This window comes from Chamaea fasciata, unplaced genomic scaffold, assembly GCF_029207755.1.
Source record: "Chamaea fasciata isolate MVZ Bird 193981 ecotype frontalis unplaced genomic scaffold, bChaFas1.0.hap1 SCAF_6, whole genome shotgun sequence".
Classification (NCBI taxonomy): Eukaryota; Metazoa; Chordata; class Aves; order Passeriformes; family Sylviidae; genus Chamaea; species Chamaea fasciata.
The window spans coordinates 39,314,118-39,331,296 of NW_027094091.1; the positions used below are offsets into that span (position 1 = coordinate 39,314,118).

At 41.4% G+C, this 17,179-nt stretch overlaps 1 protein-coding gene across 1 annotated transcript; it reads right to left on the reverse strand.

The window, feature by feature from the left end:
- Nucleotides 1-3,202: 3,202 nt before the first annotated feature.
- Nucleotides 3,203-9,651, reverse strand: NPY5R (neuropeptide Y receptor Y5). The gene is made up of 2 exons (XM_066184985.1): nucleotides 9,644-9,651; nucleotides 3,203-4,883 (listed from the first exon to the last, which is right to left on the reverse strand). Exon 2 carries the CDS (start codon nucleotides 4,872-4,874, stop codon nucleotides 3,543-3,545), a length of 1,332 nt encoding a protein of 443 aa, XP_066041082.1. The 5' UTR covers nucleotides 4,875-4,883; nucleotides 9,644-9,651; the 3' UTR covers nucleotides 3,203-3,542.
- Between the last annotated feature and the right edge of the window lie 7,528 nt (nucleotides 9,652-17,179).

Genomic DNA, 17,179 nt, shown 5'->3' on the forward strand with positions numbered 1-17,179 from the left:
TATCCTTGTGTTTAGAACTTTTTTTTTTTTTTAAATGATCAAGACGGGGAAAATGTTAAATGGATGGTTCAGTTGTTTCTTATCCCTTTCATAGAAATCACTCCTTTGGGAATTATGTAATGCCTGATTTCTCTTGCTACTGCTCCTGTCTGCTTCATATCTATTCCTTGCTGATACTGCTGATACTTCAACTGGCTGTTGAAGTAAAGTGGAAGGTAGAAAAGTTTTTTTATTTTTATTTCACATTTCAAAGGAAAAACAGGGGTATTTTGGAAATTTCCAAATAGAATGCTAGTGATTGGTTTATAAATAAAAAGAAAATACACATCCTCCCACTATTGATTGACTTAAAAAAAGATGACATATTTATATGGCACAGGACTAAAGAAGTTCAATAGCTGTCTTGATTTAATTCTCTATTGCCAAATTACAATTTGTTGTGCTTTGATCAGTGTAAAGAGCAGGGAGCACAGTTATTGACTTCATCCAGGAAAATAGATATAAATATAAAATCTCCAGTGTATAGACTAATCTTTGTAATCTACTCAGAAACTAGAGGAAGGCCATATAACAGTCCTAGCATGATTCTGTTTGCCATACAAAGTGAGTAGAATTTGATCTAGAAAGAACAATTACTAAATAAATATTTAATTTATATATAAATAACAATTGACAATATAGGAGTTAAAAATAGTTAAAATTCTGAAAGAATGGAAGGAATAGAAAATAAACAGCAAGTAGGAAGAAAGATAACGGTAAATTGAAAAAAAAATTAAGTGAGAAGGAATATTTCAAGCTGCAACAATGTAACTGCTTTCTTATCCTTTTATACTATTTGGCTATATCACATGGTATAAATATTATTATGTGTTACAATAATGCAAAAATTTGTGGATAGAAAGAGGACAAAAGCTACAGTAACTTCTGTAGGATTACATAATTATGTTCTGATTGTAGATTTAGTTAACTTTTTTCTGTTTGTATGCTAAGATTAGTCATAAATATTTTTAAAGTATTTAAAACATCTAAAAAGCTATTTTAATACCCATTGTTCCAGCAATATATATTCTGTACCATTTGTACTCTACTAAGTGACATATTATAGGGTTTTAGAAGATAATAATCTACAAAATGCAATAGTCAATGTCCAGGAAGAAGCTATTAAAGGATATCACTACTGAAAACAAAGAACAACGGGTTACTGGGAACTAGATGTTAGAAAAATTCTTTAAGGAGAGAAGCTATTACCCACTGGCATGTAATAAACTCCTTAGCAGATAATGGCTTGACAAGGAAGGGTCTCAGAATTATAACACTGTGATAAAAAAAAAATTGATGATTCTTCAAAATAAAAGAACTGCTTTCACTTTGAAAACTATCTGGAAAGGCTGTATCTTGAGGGAAAAAAATGCACAATGACTGCTTCCAACCACCCATTTATAAAAATAATAACTTTATTTCTCAGTCTGTAGAAGCTATATACAAAGCCTATTGGATAAAAAAAATCTTAGTGGAGAAAAGGAAATAATCACCAGCTATAACTGGGGAGAGGTGTTACAGCTTAAAACTCAAACAAAGGCTTTGTATTTTTACTGAATCCTGAGGGCAGAGATGGATTATTAAATTAGAGTAATCTGGGGCAGGTAAGTATAAATATATATATATATATACACACTTTCCATTTGTGCTGTGAAATATAATATGACTTTGGGAAGATATCTGTGATTTAAATTTGGAAGGAAAAGTACTGGTCTGGTTAAAAAGGAGAAAAGGAGAGAGGGGAGATGTAGGAAGTGTGTGTGCGTGTATTCACATGTTTGCACAGGTGTTCAAATACACAGAATGGGCCAGGTTGGAAGGGACCACAGTGGGTCATCTGATTCAACCTCCCTGTTCGAGCAGGGTCATCCCAGAGCACATGGCACAGGATTGAGTCCAGACAGTTCTTGAGTATCTCCAGTGAGTGGCATCTCTCACTGGGCAACCTGTTCCAGTGCTCACTCACCAGCACAGTAAAGAAGTCCTTCCTCATATTCAGGTAGAACTTTCTGTGCATCAGTTTCTCCCCATTGCCTCTTGTCCTATTGTTCTGCACCACCAAGCAGAACCTAGAAACATTCTCTTGGCACCTCCCTTCAGATACTGACAGACATTGGTGGGTTCCTCTCTCAGTTGTCCCTTCTTGAGGCTGAACAGGCCCAACTCTCTCAGCCTGTCCTCGTAAGAGAAAAACTCCAGATACTTTTGTTGCCCTCCTCTGGATCCGTTCCACAAGCTCCATGTCTCTCTTCTCCTGAGGAACCCAGAACTGGACACTGCACTCCAGGTGAGGCCTCACCAGGGCTGAGCAGAGGGGCAGGATCACCTCCCTTGCCCTGCTGCAATGCTCTTCCTAATGTACCCCAGGACACCACTGGCCTCTTGGCCACAAGGACACACTGCTGGCTCATGGAGACCTTGGTGTCCACCAGGATTCCCAGGCCCTTCTCTGCAGAGCTGCTTTCCAGCAGCCCAGCCCCCAGCCTGTCCTGGTGCAGGGGGTTATTCCTGCCCAGAGACAGGACCCTACACTCTGCCCCTCCCCCCATCTGTCAAGGCACACATGCACATGTTTATTTGAAAGCTGTTATACCTTTCCAAAGTAAGTGGGTCAGCTATAATGAAGTGCAATAAGCTTTTGCATTTTGGTAAAGGAAGAGAAAAATTCCTGATGTCTTTCCATTTCCTTTTTCTTTCCACTATTATTTGCTTAGATAATGAAGGCTTACTCTGATCAGAAATGTGTTGTATGTTCAGGGGTGTCATCACTGTGAGAATAAAGACATAACTATAGATAAATTCAGGCTGGATGAAAATTACATTGAATGACAAGCCAAAGTGAAAATTGGCTGAGAAAATCAGAGAGAGGTTGTACTGGATAAATCAGTGAGATGGAAACAATCAAGACAAGAACAATGACTCTCAAACCTGTTACAGGGAATAAGGCAACCTAGGAATCAGCAGCAAAGCATCTTGTAAAGATATTGCAAACAATGAGTCAAAGAGCTAAGGAAAAATATTTTACTAATCACGTCCAGAAAGACAGATTTAATTATATTAGAAAACAGTCAAAGTTGGCACTGAAATAGTCTCAACAATGATTATTTAGTAAATGATATGTATTTTATTATAGTTTTATGACAGTTAATACTGATGTGTCTAAGTAGTCTGTCTCACACATATTACTCATTATATATTCTGTATAATTCCAAAGTACAGGTTGCCAACAATTTGGGTAATGAAAACAGTCTTCTGGTTTTGTACACTGGGCATGATTTCCTACATGTAACAGATAAAAGAATATTATAACATATGCATATATGTCTGCCAATGCAAGAAATACATGCAGCCATAGAACTATCCATCCACAAAAAAATGCTACTAATCACAACCAAGTCGGACTAACTGAACTAAACGAAACTAATTTAGCTTTTACAGCTATAAACACCACTAGGCTTGAAAGCTGTACTTGTTTGTTTTACTTTATCTTGGGGCACATAAAATCATGGTATTTGGCAGCACGGAATGAGGGACATTAAATCAGCTTTTATGCTGTTGTTAAGAAACCCATAGAGGATGGGATTCAAGCAGCAGGACATCATACCCAACAAATGGCATATGCAATATACTAATTTAAAGTGCCTGTTGGAAATGAGAGTAGCATTAAAATCTGTCACAATGTGGAAAAGGTGAAGAGGCATCCAACTGAAGCCAAAAACTAGTATTAGCACTGTCAGTCTGCAAAAAACCCTCCTCGATCTTGTCTTTATTCTGATGATGGACTGGGATACTGTAATCATGTTCTGAATCTCTGTATTTTCTTCTGGTTTCATTTCAAAACAGATAGGGATACCAGGGATGAATTTACTGGAGGAAAAGAGCTGGCTTTTTTCTGTGTCAGAGGTGTCTGGGAGATCTCTGGAATGAGTGTCCTGATGATGCCTTGAAACAGCTGGCATCACACTTGAAGTCTTTCTACTGTATCTTCTGTGGTGCCTCCTGCCAAAGGCACAGCTCCACCTGGAATATCTGGAGGGCTGAACCTGTGTGCCAGTGCTCTTAGAGGGATGAAGAGTTAGGTTTATCATCTCCTTTTCTTCAAACTTGTTTTCCTTGTTTGAGAGCCTAGCCCCTATGCTCCTGCAGACGCTGGTGTGGCTGGCAGTGAGGCACGCCAGCGGCAGGATGTACTGCATGAACAGCAAGGCTATCGTGAAGGCGATCCTGTAGGAGTCGGAAGGCCACGACTCAATGCACAGCAGCCTGTTCTCCAGTCCCTCTAAATTCAGAGTTTTGCTGAGGTCCACAGTTTTATGGAAAACTGGCAGAGGGGAGCAAATGGTGAAGCCAAAGGCCCAAATGATCACTATTAAGAAATAGCCTTGTTTTGCTGTGAGATTGCTAGAGAGGGGATACTTTATCATGCGGTACCTGACTGCAGCAATAGATATCAACATCAAAGTTGAAACTAGGACTGATGCACACTGGAGGAAGGGCATTACATGGCACATGACAGTGCCAAACATCCATTGGTCAAGCAGGACGGATGTCAGCGTGAAAGGTGAACAAAACAGCACAACCAAGATGTCAGAAAAGGCCAAGTTTCCAATAAGAATGTTTATTACTGTCTTCTGCTTGCACTTTAGCAGGGCCGTTAGTATAAGCAGATTTCCTACAAAGCCAGCCAGACTTATAAGTGTGTACAGCCCAATAAGAAAGTACTGCATGTCATCAACACTACTCTTATAGTCTTCCCAGGCAGAAAAATTCTTTGTTGCAGCAGAGGTGTTCTTGGTATGCGTCCTGTTGTTATGATCTTTGAATCCTAAATCCATTTTACAGTCCTGCTTAGAACAAGAAAGGCATTAATTAACACCTGAAGAAATTATGATTTTGCTGTTAATCAGAACTTAAAAAATACATAAATGTTTGTACCTTGTATCACCTCAATGCAAATAAATTACTAGTGATGTTAGTCTACTGTGAGGCAGATCCTGCATAACTTCAGGTCAACATGAATTAGCTAAGTAGGTTTTATCATTTGCTGTTCAGCACTCCTAGGCCTCCTACCTAGATGCTCACGTGGGAGAATGGCAATTTACAGGTATGCATTATGATGCTGCCTTTTAAGTGTCCTTTGCTAGAGAACATATTGTCAGGCTTTCCATGAGGGAACCGTTAGCTACAAAAGCAATACACCTCGAGTCTGTGAGATTACTCATGTGAATAACAGCCCATTGATATGAGTAAGGAAATTACAATCACCATCTGGGCAGATGCCTAATCATTATATCATTGCAAATTATAAAGAAGGCAGCTGAAAATGCATATGCTAATAACTGCAGTAGTATTTCTTACCTTGCTAGTAGAGAACTAACACAAAATAGGTGAGAGCTTTCAAAAAGGATCAGGAAATCCACTGTCAGTAATCCAAGATGGAATTCCTAATGTGGTGTGTATAGATAACATCTTCTGCTAAGGCTGAGTATAGTTTAACTATGCTCAAGCAGAAAGGAAAACTAAAAAACACCTAAAGTAATAGGATGTAATATAGAGAGGACAGCGTTAACTGGAAGCAAACTCGACACAGCCATTTGAAAATTTCAGTGAACTGCTACTTATTCAGCACAGAATCATCTAGTGTTAAACCTAGCTCAGCACAAAGTTATTCTGCCTACTGAATCTTCAAATATTAGTCTTCATTTTAGAACAAACAAAAAATATGAGAATTTAGTTCAGACCTCCATTTATCTTAAACACTTGCGTGTACTAGAGTTTCAAAGTCAAAATTCCCCAGAGTGCCAATGTCCTCTACAATACTCCTTAATGTTTACAAATCTTACATAAGAGAAAACAAAAAAGATCTACAAACCCAACGCATACATAAATAGAGCAGAAGGCTATAACCGTCACCTAAAAAAGGCCGGGCTCTTCAAGACTGTAGCAATCCTCAGTGAGCTGTACCACGCTGACATTTTCAAAGTGCAACAGTATTATTTGCTTCCCTCCAGACATGCAGATGCACTCCCTCCTTTATATCGTGTGTTCCTACTGTTATGGTTTGAGCCAAAGGGAAGCTCAAACCATAAAACAACCTGAGAATGTTCACTAACTGTATTGTGATGTGAAAGTCCTCCAAGTAAGAGTAGAAAAAAAAAATGCATATATTTATAAAAAGAGATCTTGTGGGTTATATGTTGGAAAGAGGTGAAAATAAGTCAGCCTTCCCAATTTGCCTCAATGTTAAAGTGCTTTTTAAGAGCTAAAATAGAATTAAGAACTGAATACATGAAGTTGGATAACTTAAATATCATAACTGTGTCCATATAAGCAGAGAGGCATTAATGCATATTATTTCTGTTCAGTTTCTTCTAGCCTTTAATGAAATGGTGGAAAACCATATAGTGGATAAAATGCTATCTGAGACTACATTTGCCTCTAGACCAACTTTAAAGGAGCAGACTAGAGATTCTGTAAGCGGTTTAATCTATTTCTACATTGATATTATCAGAAGTTTTCATTTTGGTGGACTTCTCTTTATACAGCTCTTAGCTGATGAAGTAAATAGGTTTTTACTTAATTTTTCTGAGCTAATTTCTGAGTTGCTAGTAAACACCTGAAAATGCTATGATCTGTGCACCACAGTGACTTTCCAAATCTGCTGAAATTTCTTTCTATTTCCTAAATGTAACTCTACATAACTTTTTCTACATAACCTTTGCCCTGGATAAGGTAATGTAATGCTAAGAATAGGACCAAGGAACAAAATTTTATGTAGTGTTATATTGTAACATGTTTAATAAATTAATGTCTACTGAATTATTCTTGAAGGTTTAAAGGAGAGATTGTTTTCAGGTTCTGTGGATTTCTACACCTCCACATAAAGCTCTTTCAGTATGGATTTAGCAGAAGGGTACATTGTGTTTTAAACAGAGTTCTTTAAAAACAAAAAGTGGATGTCCTGGTTTTCTGAAGTAGATATATTTTGTTGAGCTGCATCAGTACTGAAGAAGTTTAGCAGGAGTGCCTCTGAAGTCCGGCATAGGCTCGCCACCTCCATTCCTTCTGTGCTAAGGCTGCCTTCTGCCTCAGGTGAGATTCGAGCTCTTCCCTACCACGTGTCCTCATTTCCATGAGGAAGGAGCACTGGAAAAAGTCATAACACGATCTCTTCAGACCCTGGCTGGACACCCAAAGCACCACAAATGCCTGCAGTGCACAGAAACCCCTTCTGCACCATCTTCCTGTAGTCACAGTTTCAGAGTGACAGCAAGACAGAGAGGGAAGGAATAACAGTATAATTTGCTGGTTTCAACAGACAACTGCTTTGCTGACACAAGTTGCCTTTGCAAAATACCCAAAGAGAATTTCATTTAAATTTTGGATGCATAAAAAGAAAGCAGACTTTTCCCCCTAATTTCAAAACATGCCAAGTGGATTTGTCGCTCTCTGAGCTTTCTCTCCTGCTCAAAAAGAAACCAGCTGCTGTCAGTCTGAGTGCCAGGGGCAGTAAAGATGCACACAGAAGTTATCCTCCCATATCATTGATCTCTAGTCCCCAAACTCAGCTTGCCACTGATTTCACAAATGTGCTCGTATTGGAATTTATCTTCCTGATTTGTTTTAATTTATCATCCTTCTATTCTCAGAGGCTTGCTCACCCTCTCCCATGTTGGTTGGTCAATCCCCATGCAGCATGTGTCCTTAACTTTCAGGGAAACGGAAATACCTGAAAATCCCATTGTGGGAAAGCAGAATTAAGTTTGACTAAATCTGAGCTTTGAAAACAGGTAATCTGAAGGTAACTGCTGGAGGTTTTCTAGCTGTCAGCTCCGAAAGTTGGATCACTTTCATCCCCTGCATCTATGAGTCAAGCAAACGAGGTCCCCATTCTGTATTGCTGGTCTGCACACCGCACATTCCTGACTCTGCTCAGCTACACCTGTGAGAGCTCATACTCGTGAGCTCTGTGGGGGCTTGCCTAGGTCTCCTGTACTTTCAGTGGACTGCTTGAGGCAGTAGATACTGCAGTTTTGTGGCAGGATCCAAGGTAGATTTGAATATTTACTGTAAGAGTCAAATGATTGCAGTTAACATTTAGCTGAGTTAGAGGCACCAGATTACCTGTGCTAATTTAACATGTTTAATCTTATACTTAACATCATTTTTTCACTTAAAGCTATCACTTAAATTACAAAATCCCTAAATCATCATTTAGGACAGTTAATAGGCTGGATATTTCTATTTCTCTATATATTTAAAGGGACATTTTCAAGAACACAGAAGTTAGGCAGGCAACCATCATCCTCTAAAGGCAATTGTTTTTTCAGGAAATGTTCCTTCAATTAGATGAGATACTTATATTAAGCTTTATTCATGGATAAGAGCTTATATCCCACAATATTAATACCTATTAAGTTATCTCTGACTGGCTGGTCCTTGTACAGTCCAGTCAGTTCAATCCTTGCAACAGGGCAATTAATTTTTATAGCTCTGAAAGATTTACAATCTTGGATGGCCTTTCTCTATGTTAAAAGGAAAAAAAAAAAGCCAAAAAACCCCACAACAAACCCACAAAAAATCCCAAAAAACCAAAACCCCCAAGGCCCATGGTGAACACATACAGGGAGGAAGCACATTGTGTAAATTCCTAAGAAGTACAACCTTTCTGCCCTCATAACATTGGAGAAGTATCAAGACTGCACAGAAAAAGTCAGAGGAGATTTTTAAGCATATACACACATGTAAACAGTTAATCTGAAAGACTATTACTGCACAACCACCAAAGCTTTAGGAAAGCACAGAGCTGTGTTGTAACAACTTGAGAAATAATGCCCTCACACCAATACAGACCGAGATAACATCCGAGACAAAATCTGAAACCACTGAAGTGTTGCATTCACTACACAAGCTAAAGATGAAAAGCTGCTGATTCTCATGCTCTTGTTCATAATGTTCAACAGCAAAAACTAGCCTGAGATCCTGGAAGAATTCAACAGATTGAAATTACTTCAGAAGTCCAGAAAAAAGGATTTTCGTATGCATTAATGGTATGCTCTGTCTCACCAAGAGAACTGCAACATTATCCCAGAAAACAAGAATACAACTTCCCAAATTATGCTAAAGCCAACTAATAAGATTGTACGTCCAGCTCTGAGGAAATGTTATGGAACATAATGGGGTATTTGCTGGCCAGAACAGTAAACTTGAAACGCCTGCCTACATCTTTTTTTTTCCCCCAGGGAGCACAGCAGCTCCTTGGCTCGCAAAAGCACCAAAGCACCCCAAAACGGGAACGGCTGTTATTTTTGCCCTTCTCCGCCTCCCTTGGGAACACTCTGCACCGCCCCGCGTCCGAAACCGCGCTCCCGTTCTCCGCCGGAGCCCCGGGCTCCCCGCAGCCGCCGCCACACCGCCAGCGCCGGGGCTGCAGCGCTCCCCCATCCCCGCGCACTCGGTGGCAGGGCGGGGCCCCGCGCAAACTTGCGCGGCCGCCCCGCGAGGGGAGGGGAGCTGAGCCGCGCCCAGCTGAGCCGGGAACAGACCTGAGCCGAGCCGAGCCGAGCCAAGCCCGCCGTGGCGGCTCCGCGCCCGCCCGCGTTACCTGCGCGCGTGTCCCGCTGCGGGCGCCCCGGGGCAGGAGTGGCGGCGGGGGCGGCGCGGGCGCGGCGCGGCGAGGCGGCGGCTCCGGTCGGTCCGCGCTCACCGCTGCGGCACGGGCGGGCGGAGCGCGGCTCCGCGGGCGCGGGGGGAGGCGCGCAGCCCCCCGGGCTGGCGGCGCATCTTACGCGGGTGCTGCTGCGGCGCCGGGGCTCGCCCGCGGCCGAGGGCCGGGCCCCGGGGCTGGGGGTGCCGCCGCCGCCGCCGCACTCGCCGCCCGCTCGGCGGGGCCGGGGCTGAGGCTGCAGCGTGGGCGCATTTCGGGAGGCCGCTCCGGGCTGCCCTGGAGCCCGATATTTCAGCGCTGCACGGTGTGACAATCAGAGTTTCCATGGAAATACTGCGAGACGGTAAATACACCCCGCGCTCGCCGGTGCTTACGGGGTGCTCTCAGTGCCGCCTCACCCGGCTCTCGGGGCACGGCGTTTCGCAAAGGTGAAAGGCGCTGCGAGTCTCGGGACATAGCGAGCCGCGAGCACAGACAGGAAATCACAGGACGTTTATTAAAGCTCCCTTCGCTTCGGCTGGAGTGGAGCTCCGGAAGTTTTTATCTCTGCTGCTCAAATATCTATTTATTTTTGTTTGAGAACAGGTAAAAGGCGATGGATTTCCCCCAGTTTTCCTTGCTGACCTGAGTTCGGTTCTTACAGAGCAAAATATCTGAAGGGTGGTTTTAATTTTATCTGAACAATCAGTGAGAAAGCAGGGCATTTTCTTATGTGAGCAACATTTTAAAGCCTAAAAACTGTTGGATATGTCATAGTACAAAGCATGAAAAGACAAACTCTGCTACTCTCACCAGCTGTTATCTTCTAGCACAAGAGTCATTGATCATAGTCCTATTACAGAGCTACCGGAGAACTCAGTGACATGCGGGTCCCTGGGAGCACAAGTGGCAGAATCTGACACAGAAATGTAATGACTTTCCCATTTGCCAAGGTGCTACTTTGACAATTGATATTAACACAGCACAGCAAAAAAAAGCTGTCGGTATAATTAGCCTGTGAAAGACTGTACCACACAAAGACAAAATAACTGGATCAATCATATTGTAAAATAACCTTTGAAAAGTCCAGGTAGGTTCCTTATTTAACTTGGGTACTGGGAAAATACTCATTAGTGATCCAGGAGCAAATAATCTTCATCTTCAGCAGATGAGTTCAGGATGGGAAAGATTTCATCCTATCTCCTTATGAAGATTTCATCCCATCTTCTTTTGCCTGCTTCTGCATAATTCACCACCCACTGCTGGTGAATCACTGCATGTGCAAGGGGAGCACAGGGAGCTGCCAGGTGGAAGTGACGTGCCAATCCATCTCATCGTATTAGCACAACTCTCCTGTTAGTCACAACGGAGAACAAAATTAATCCTTTTTTGGCCTGGGCAGCTGTTCTTAGCATTTTTGACCATCTTCTGACCTAACACTGACGGTTTTGAAGCTTTTCATGCAAATTTTTGACCTATAGATAGAAACCCATTATGGGTCTAAGACATGATGGGGGCGATGAAGATTTTCCCTACTTCTCTTGTTCCAGGAGAGCTTCCCACATTGTATGCCCCACTGCTTGAAGTGGAAGTTCTCTCCTGGAAGAAGTGAAGTTTTAAAGACACTACAACTTTCTATGGAAACTGCTGGCTACAGCAGACTGATACTGTCTTTAAAAAGAAATCTAAATTTGCTGGCAGAGCCCAATGGGAAATTAAAGTTTCTTACATTGCACAAGTGTGATTTATGTGGGATGCCATTGTACCTTCATAAAGGTACAAATAGCCTGCCATCCTGTTAAGCCATTTCTAAGGTCACCTCGTAGAATTTCCCAAGCAGCCTCCAGAAAATATATGCTTCTTAGCAGGAGCAGGCAGTAAGACAAGTATTTCTTCCTCAAGCCAATTCTCTCTAAAATACTGTACTTTTTTGTTGTTTATCTTACTTCAAGAGGGTTCATCAGCCAGTAATGTATTGGCAGGTGTGAGATTGATTGTTTATTTTATTCTCCACAGACTGGTAAATAACACCACATTTTTCTCAACCCTATCTGTACATTTCATCCCGGATACCTGCGCACATCAGAGACAATTTCTATTCAGACCAGTATAATTTTTCCTTTTCCCTGTTTGTGTACCTCTGTCTTGCCAGTCATACCACTGAATAATGAAATCAGTAATCTAGAGATAGAAAAAGTATGGCCATTACAGATATCAAGTGTCAGAAGTGACAGCAGATCATAGTACAAGTTCCCTACAAACCAGCTACCACAGGGTTGTTGTACCATGGAGGAATCCTTAAGAAAGTAAGAGATGGTGATGATGAAAGCTACTGCCTCTGGAGGAGCTGGAGAAAAAAATGGTGCATCAGAGAGAGAAGGCTGGGATTCCTGAGTCAGAAGGACACAACAGAAAAACAGGAGAAAACTCTGTGTCTGTATGAATACAAATCAGTTTTGTCATGCTTCTTACCACATTCCCAAATGTATCTTTGTTTTGGGATAATCATTCCAATATCTTAGAAAATTTAGCCTCTAAAGGCAAACTGTGGAAGATATGAAGACTCGGAGCTCTAATGGAAATTGTGAGAACTGATAAATGGCACAAATCCAAAGATCTAAAGGACCTAATGCCCAGTTCCACAGCATGCAGTCAATCATCAAAGTCGAAGTTCGCCACAAGACAAAGTCTAATGTTATTGTAAAATCTGCTACCAGTGGAGCACCTATCCATGGGCAAAACAGTGTAAGTGGTAGGACATAGCTACTACAGAATTGGAGAGATTTTGTGAGATACATATAAAGCATTTTTGTTGGTTAAAATTCTTCTCCCAACCACTCCATGCCTAGGAAAAATTCTAATAAAACACTATTAAAAATGCCACTAATACCTGGCTTCTGTATGGTCCATGCCTTCCACAGAATCTTAGCTTGCATAAAGCAGCAAGCCTTGGACTTCTCAGAAGGTTGCAATGCTGAGATGTCTTTGCAATGAAATGTGGGAAGACAGATAGACAGTGCTAAAGGCAATCTTGCCTCCGATATATTGCAGCTGTGTTAATTACCAAGAGTGGGAACAGCTTTGCCCTCACAGTGTGATAAAAGAGTGGTAGAGTTAGTTAGTAGAGAGTCAGCTGGGCTCTGTTGGCCATGCTACCAGGAGGAAGGGATAGGAGGTTGTGTGAGGGACAGATAAGATAAGCCACTGTATGAGGGACAGACAGGGTTAGGTGGCTATACTAGGGACAGAGAGCAATGAGCTGGGACTGCAGAAGGAAGAGAGAAGAAGGAGAGAAAGAGTCAGCTGTGAAGAGCTGCCCATAGGATTGTTACATAGAAAAAGTATGAAAGACTTCTAGATAACGTGGTACTGATACTTGAAGCCCTCTGAAGTTTTACCAAAGCACTCTGAGTGTATGGCTGTCTCAACTCTGACAATAAAAGGCAGGACACCTGATGGTCAGCTAATAAAATACTTCTAAGGGTGAGCCTGTAATTAGTAAGTTTTGTTTCCTAATGTGTCATCGCATCTTTTTGGCTGGTGTTATACATGTTGACCTGTCTGGATGTTTATGTGTGGGGCTTATTTCTGTGTCATCTGAAGCCAGATGAGAGCTTGTGTGTGAGTCTACACTATTTTGAATCCTGAATAGACACAGTGAGGTGGCCATAGCAGAAAACATGACTTAGTATTTTAGCCAGGTGGACATAATTTAGGGTATTGCTCAAGCAGCCTTTAAGCAATATTTCCTGTGATCAGGAAGTATAGTCAGCTTGGCTGTATTGTTGAAAATGTGACTAGCACCAAGATTGTTGGCAGAGATGAACCACATAATCATTTATGCAGCTTTTTTGGGTTTGTGACATTAGTAGTCAAATGAAGTGTTGTTATGTTTGGTGTCAGATGCAGTTATGGCAGAATAAACATGTTCTTAGGCAAAGAGAATTTGCTGCAATTCTAATTGCATGCAACAGCAGAAGGCTTATTTACTCTACTGATGACAGAGTTTTGCCCCAAGGACTGTAAGTTCCCTTATCTTTGAGCAGAGTAATGTGAAATGCAAGTATTTCAATGGCAACGATGTTCATTATTAGAATATAAAACCAATAAAAAATAAAGTTAAAAAAACCCTTCAGAGAGTGTTTCCATTCATTTTCTTAGTGGTGACTTCAGTTTGTTTTAGACAGAACAGAAGATGCAAATGACCCTCCTGTGTTCTTTCACTTACTTGGATTTTAAATTTTAAGAAGGAATTGCATTGCCTGAACACACAACCATGCATTGCAATGAAAGCAACAACCTTATTTTATGAAATCTTTTCCATTTTTGAGGTTTGCAGTGAGAAAGAATTCTGAGGGATTTACGTCTTGGTCTATTTTTTCTATTTTTTTTTTTTTTTAATATCTCATTCCCTTCTCAATGCTTTTGCTTCAAAGCATTTCTGTATTCTTTAACTGAGGTTGTTGTATTTCCTTTGTTGAAATACTTGTGTTCTGTTTATTGTACTTACTCTCTTTTTGCAATGTCATGCCTTCAAACAAACAAACATATGCACACAAACCAACAGCCTTCCAATCCAGGGTGCCTTTGATGTACTGAAAAAATTATTCCCTAGAAGTGAATAATCTTCAACACAATGGTTGTCTTACTGCAGCAGTCTTCTCATGTCCTCCCAGTCATCATCAATAAAATAAGAGTTATGAGGAATTATTTGAAATCTTTGTGAACTTGGAGCTCCAGATGGAGACCATCAGCTTGGTGTTGAGACTGGAAATGCACAGAAAAGTAATGACCTGCTAATGCCTGATTTTCCTACTACAGAGCATATCTGATGCACAAAATGTATTTTATAGAACTATAATGGAAAGTTTGAAAAGAGTCAGTATCTGTTTATTAGAGTGATTATTTTTTATTGTTCACATGTATTAGTGCTCACATGTATGTGAAATGCTTCAGAGAAGACTGATACGGCTCCAACTTATTTAGTCATCTGAGGTGGACGCATAACAGTATGGCGAAGCAGAGAGCTTGTAGCAAGGCTGGGGTTGTAACATGTGTGCACACACATATATATGTGCATATATGTGTGTGTATTTATGTCTACACTCTTACATGTAGCACGTGTGTTTGAAAGGCTTAGGAACTGAGGCAGTCCTTTCCATTGCTCCACTACACTGTTCAAAGCCTGACCTTGCATCTGTCTGCAGTGTGAATAATCCTATGAATATCTGTTGTTATCACTGTGAGTTCAGGTCACTGGGTGACCCACAGGCTCTATCTTCAGTCTTTTATAAGTAATTATTAAATTTGCATGGTACAACAGAGGCATTATGAGGGTAGCTTTGCCCATGTTTATGCATTGTTTGAAATTTTTCTATGTATTAGCCATTAAAAGTGAAGTATTGTGAATCGCTTCATTTGCTGCTGAAATGGAGACCCTCATGACTAATGACAAAATGGAGGAGAAAGAAGATCATGTGAATCTGAAAATTCAGAAATTTCTGAAAAATTGCCATTTTGCTAGGATAGTAAATGAATGGCTCTGTGGTACATTATTTAAATCTAAATCTAGAATAGGATGGTGAAAAATAAAGGCACAATTCACAACTCCCTATATCCCTGTCTTCCCAGGTTCAACATCACTCTTACCTCCCAGCTGATCCATATTCCCACCCCTCTGAATGGTGCAGGAAGACAGGGAATGTGAGTTCTGGTCAGTTCATCACCCTTTGTCTCTGCCACTCCTCTCTCCTCATGGTCCTGCTCCAGCATGGGTCCTTCCCATGGGTTGCAGTCCTTCAGGAACAGACTGCTCCTGTGTGGACTCCTCTCCATGGACCACAGCACGGGTATCTGCTCCGTTGTGGTCCTGCGTGGGCTACAGAGGAGCAGCAACTTGTGTCATGTTCTCACCACTTTGGTTCTCACCACAGGCAGCAAGTTGGGGTGGGGAAGGGGGAATCTCAGCTCTGGCCAGCAGTGGGTCCATTCTGGAGTCAGATGAAAATGGTTCTGTTCAACATGGGCGTAGTCTTCTCACAGAAGCCACCCCTGCAGCTCCCCAGCTTCCCACATAAATCTCTTATTCTGAACTGGTCTTAAAAATGTGTCTCTGCCTTGGATACCTGTTGGCTGAGTACAACAATTCTGTATCACAGAATGCTTATTTTAATTTCTAAACAGCAGTCTTGACCATATGGGTGAGAACATTACAGGGAAGTAGTGGGAACATCCTGGCATAACAAACAAAAAAAAAAGGCTTTTTCTCTGCCTAGCAATACATGTATTGTCCTTAAAAATATCTTTATTGGACAATTTTTTTTTTTGTAGTGTGGATGAATCATTCCATATCCATAGCAATGAGAGGTCTCAGTTGTGCATGTCCAAAAGTGTCATTACTTCAGACAGAAATATGCTCTTTATGAGACCTTCAGCTTGGATCCCTGCTTGAGTGTACCTACTTTTGCTCTGCTCAAAGACAGACGCATGCTAATGACCCACATAGGACTGAAGTTCTTGAGAGGCATTATATACAGCCTGCACTTTTCCTTCTGGCTGCTGCTCTTAAAATGTCAGCAGCACCACGGCTTCTGGTTTATGGCAGCCTTGCAGTGTGCCTGCAGTTTTCTTTCTTACATTGAGGACTGCAATTACAGTGCAGTTGAGCTGAGCTTCTGTAAATACAGTGTAAACATCAACCTTGTTCTGGGTTCTGAAATCTTCCTGTGCGGCTCCTTCTACAAAAAAAATGTCACAATCATTGACTCTGTGTGACTAATTTTTTAGCTATAATTAACCTGGTTTCTCAACTGAGACTTATTCATGGCACAACAGTGTTGCCATATAATAGGTGCATGCCCGGGGGTAAGGATGTAAGAGCATGCAACTTCTTACACAGGGAAATTCAATCTGTAACCTTGGACGAATTAAGGAACTTCTGTTTTCCAAGAAATACAAACTCCTATTACAGTCTGCAGGTTTTGTCAGGGCATTTTCAAAGTGTTGCTTACGTTTATCTGAGTAACTTCTTGCCGACTTCCCAGCTTACTGTGTCTTTTATGCCCACTGAAGTAGATCAGGGCAGTGCTTTTTGTGAGTGAGACAGCAAGATACTTCAGCAGCTTGACATTTCGTATCGGTCCAGTCAGAGCTATTCATGACAAATGCAGTCTAGAAACTAGCTGCACTGGATTAAAAAGCCAAACCCAGATTTTGTAACTTGCTGCTTTTGCTTAAAATCTCTTCCTCGTCCCTTTTCCAACAGTTTCTATTTCCATCTTTAGTTTGGCCACAAGATGGCAATAACTTGCAGACAAAATGAAACGGGCAGACCGATTTGAAACTGTCTGCCTTCCTGAGCTTTTCCCTGCGCTCTGCCCCCAGCCCCCCTCATTTGTTTCAATATTTAATTGCATTTCTTTCGGAATTACTAGGCAACCCACCCCCAGATGTGCAGTTTAAAGGTGATGTGCTTGCAGTGTGATTTTCAGGATC

What these genes read in the sequence shown, in the direction of transcription:
- NPY5R (XM_066184985.1), bottom strand. Translation starts at nt 4,874, where the DNA reads ATGGATTTAGGATTCAAAGATCATAACAACAGGACGCATACCAAGAAC.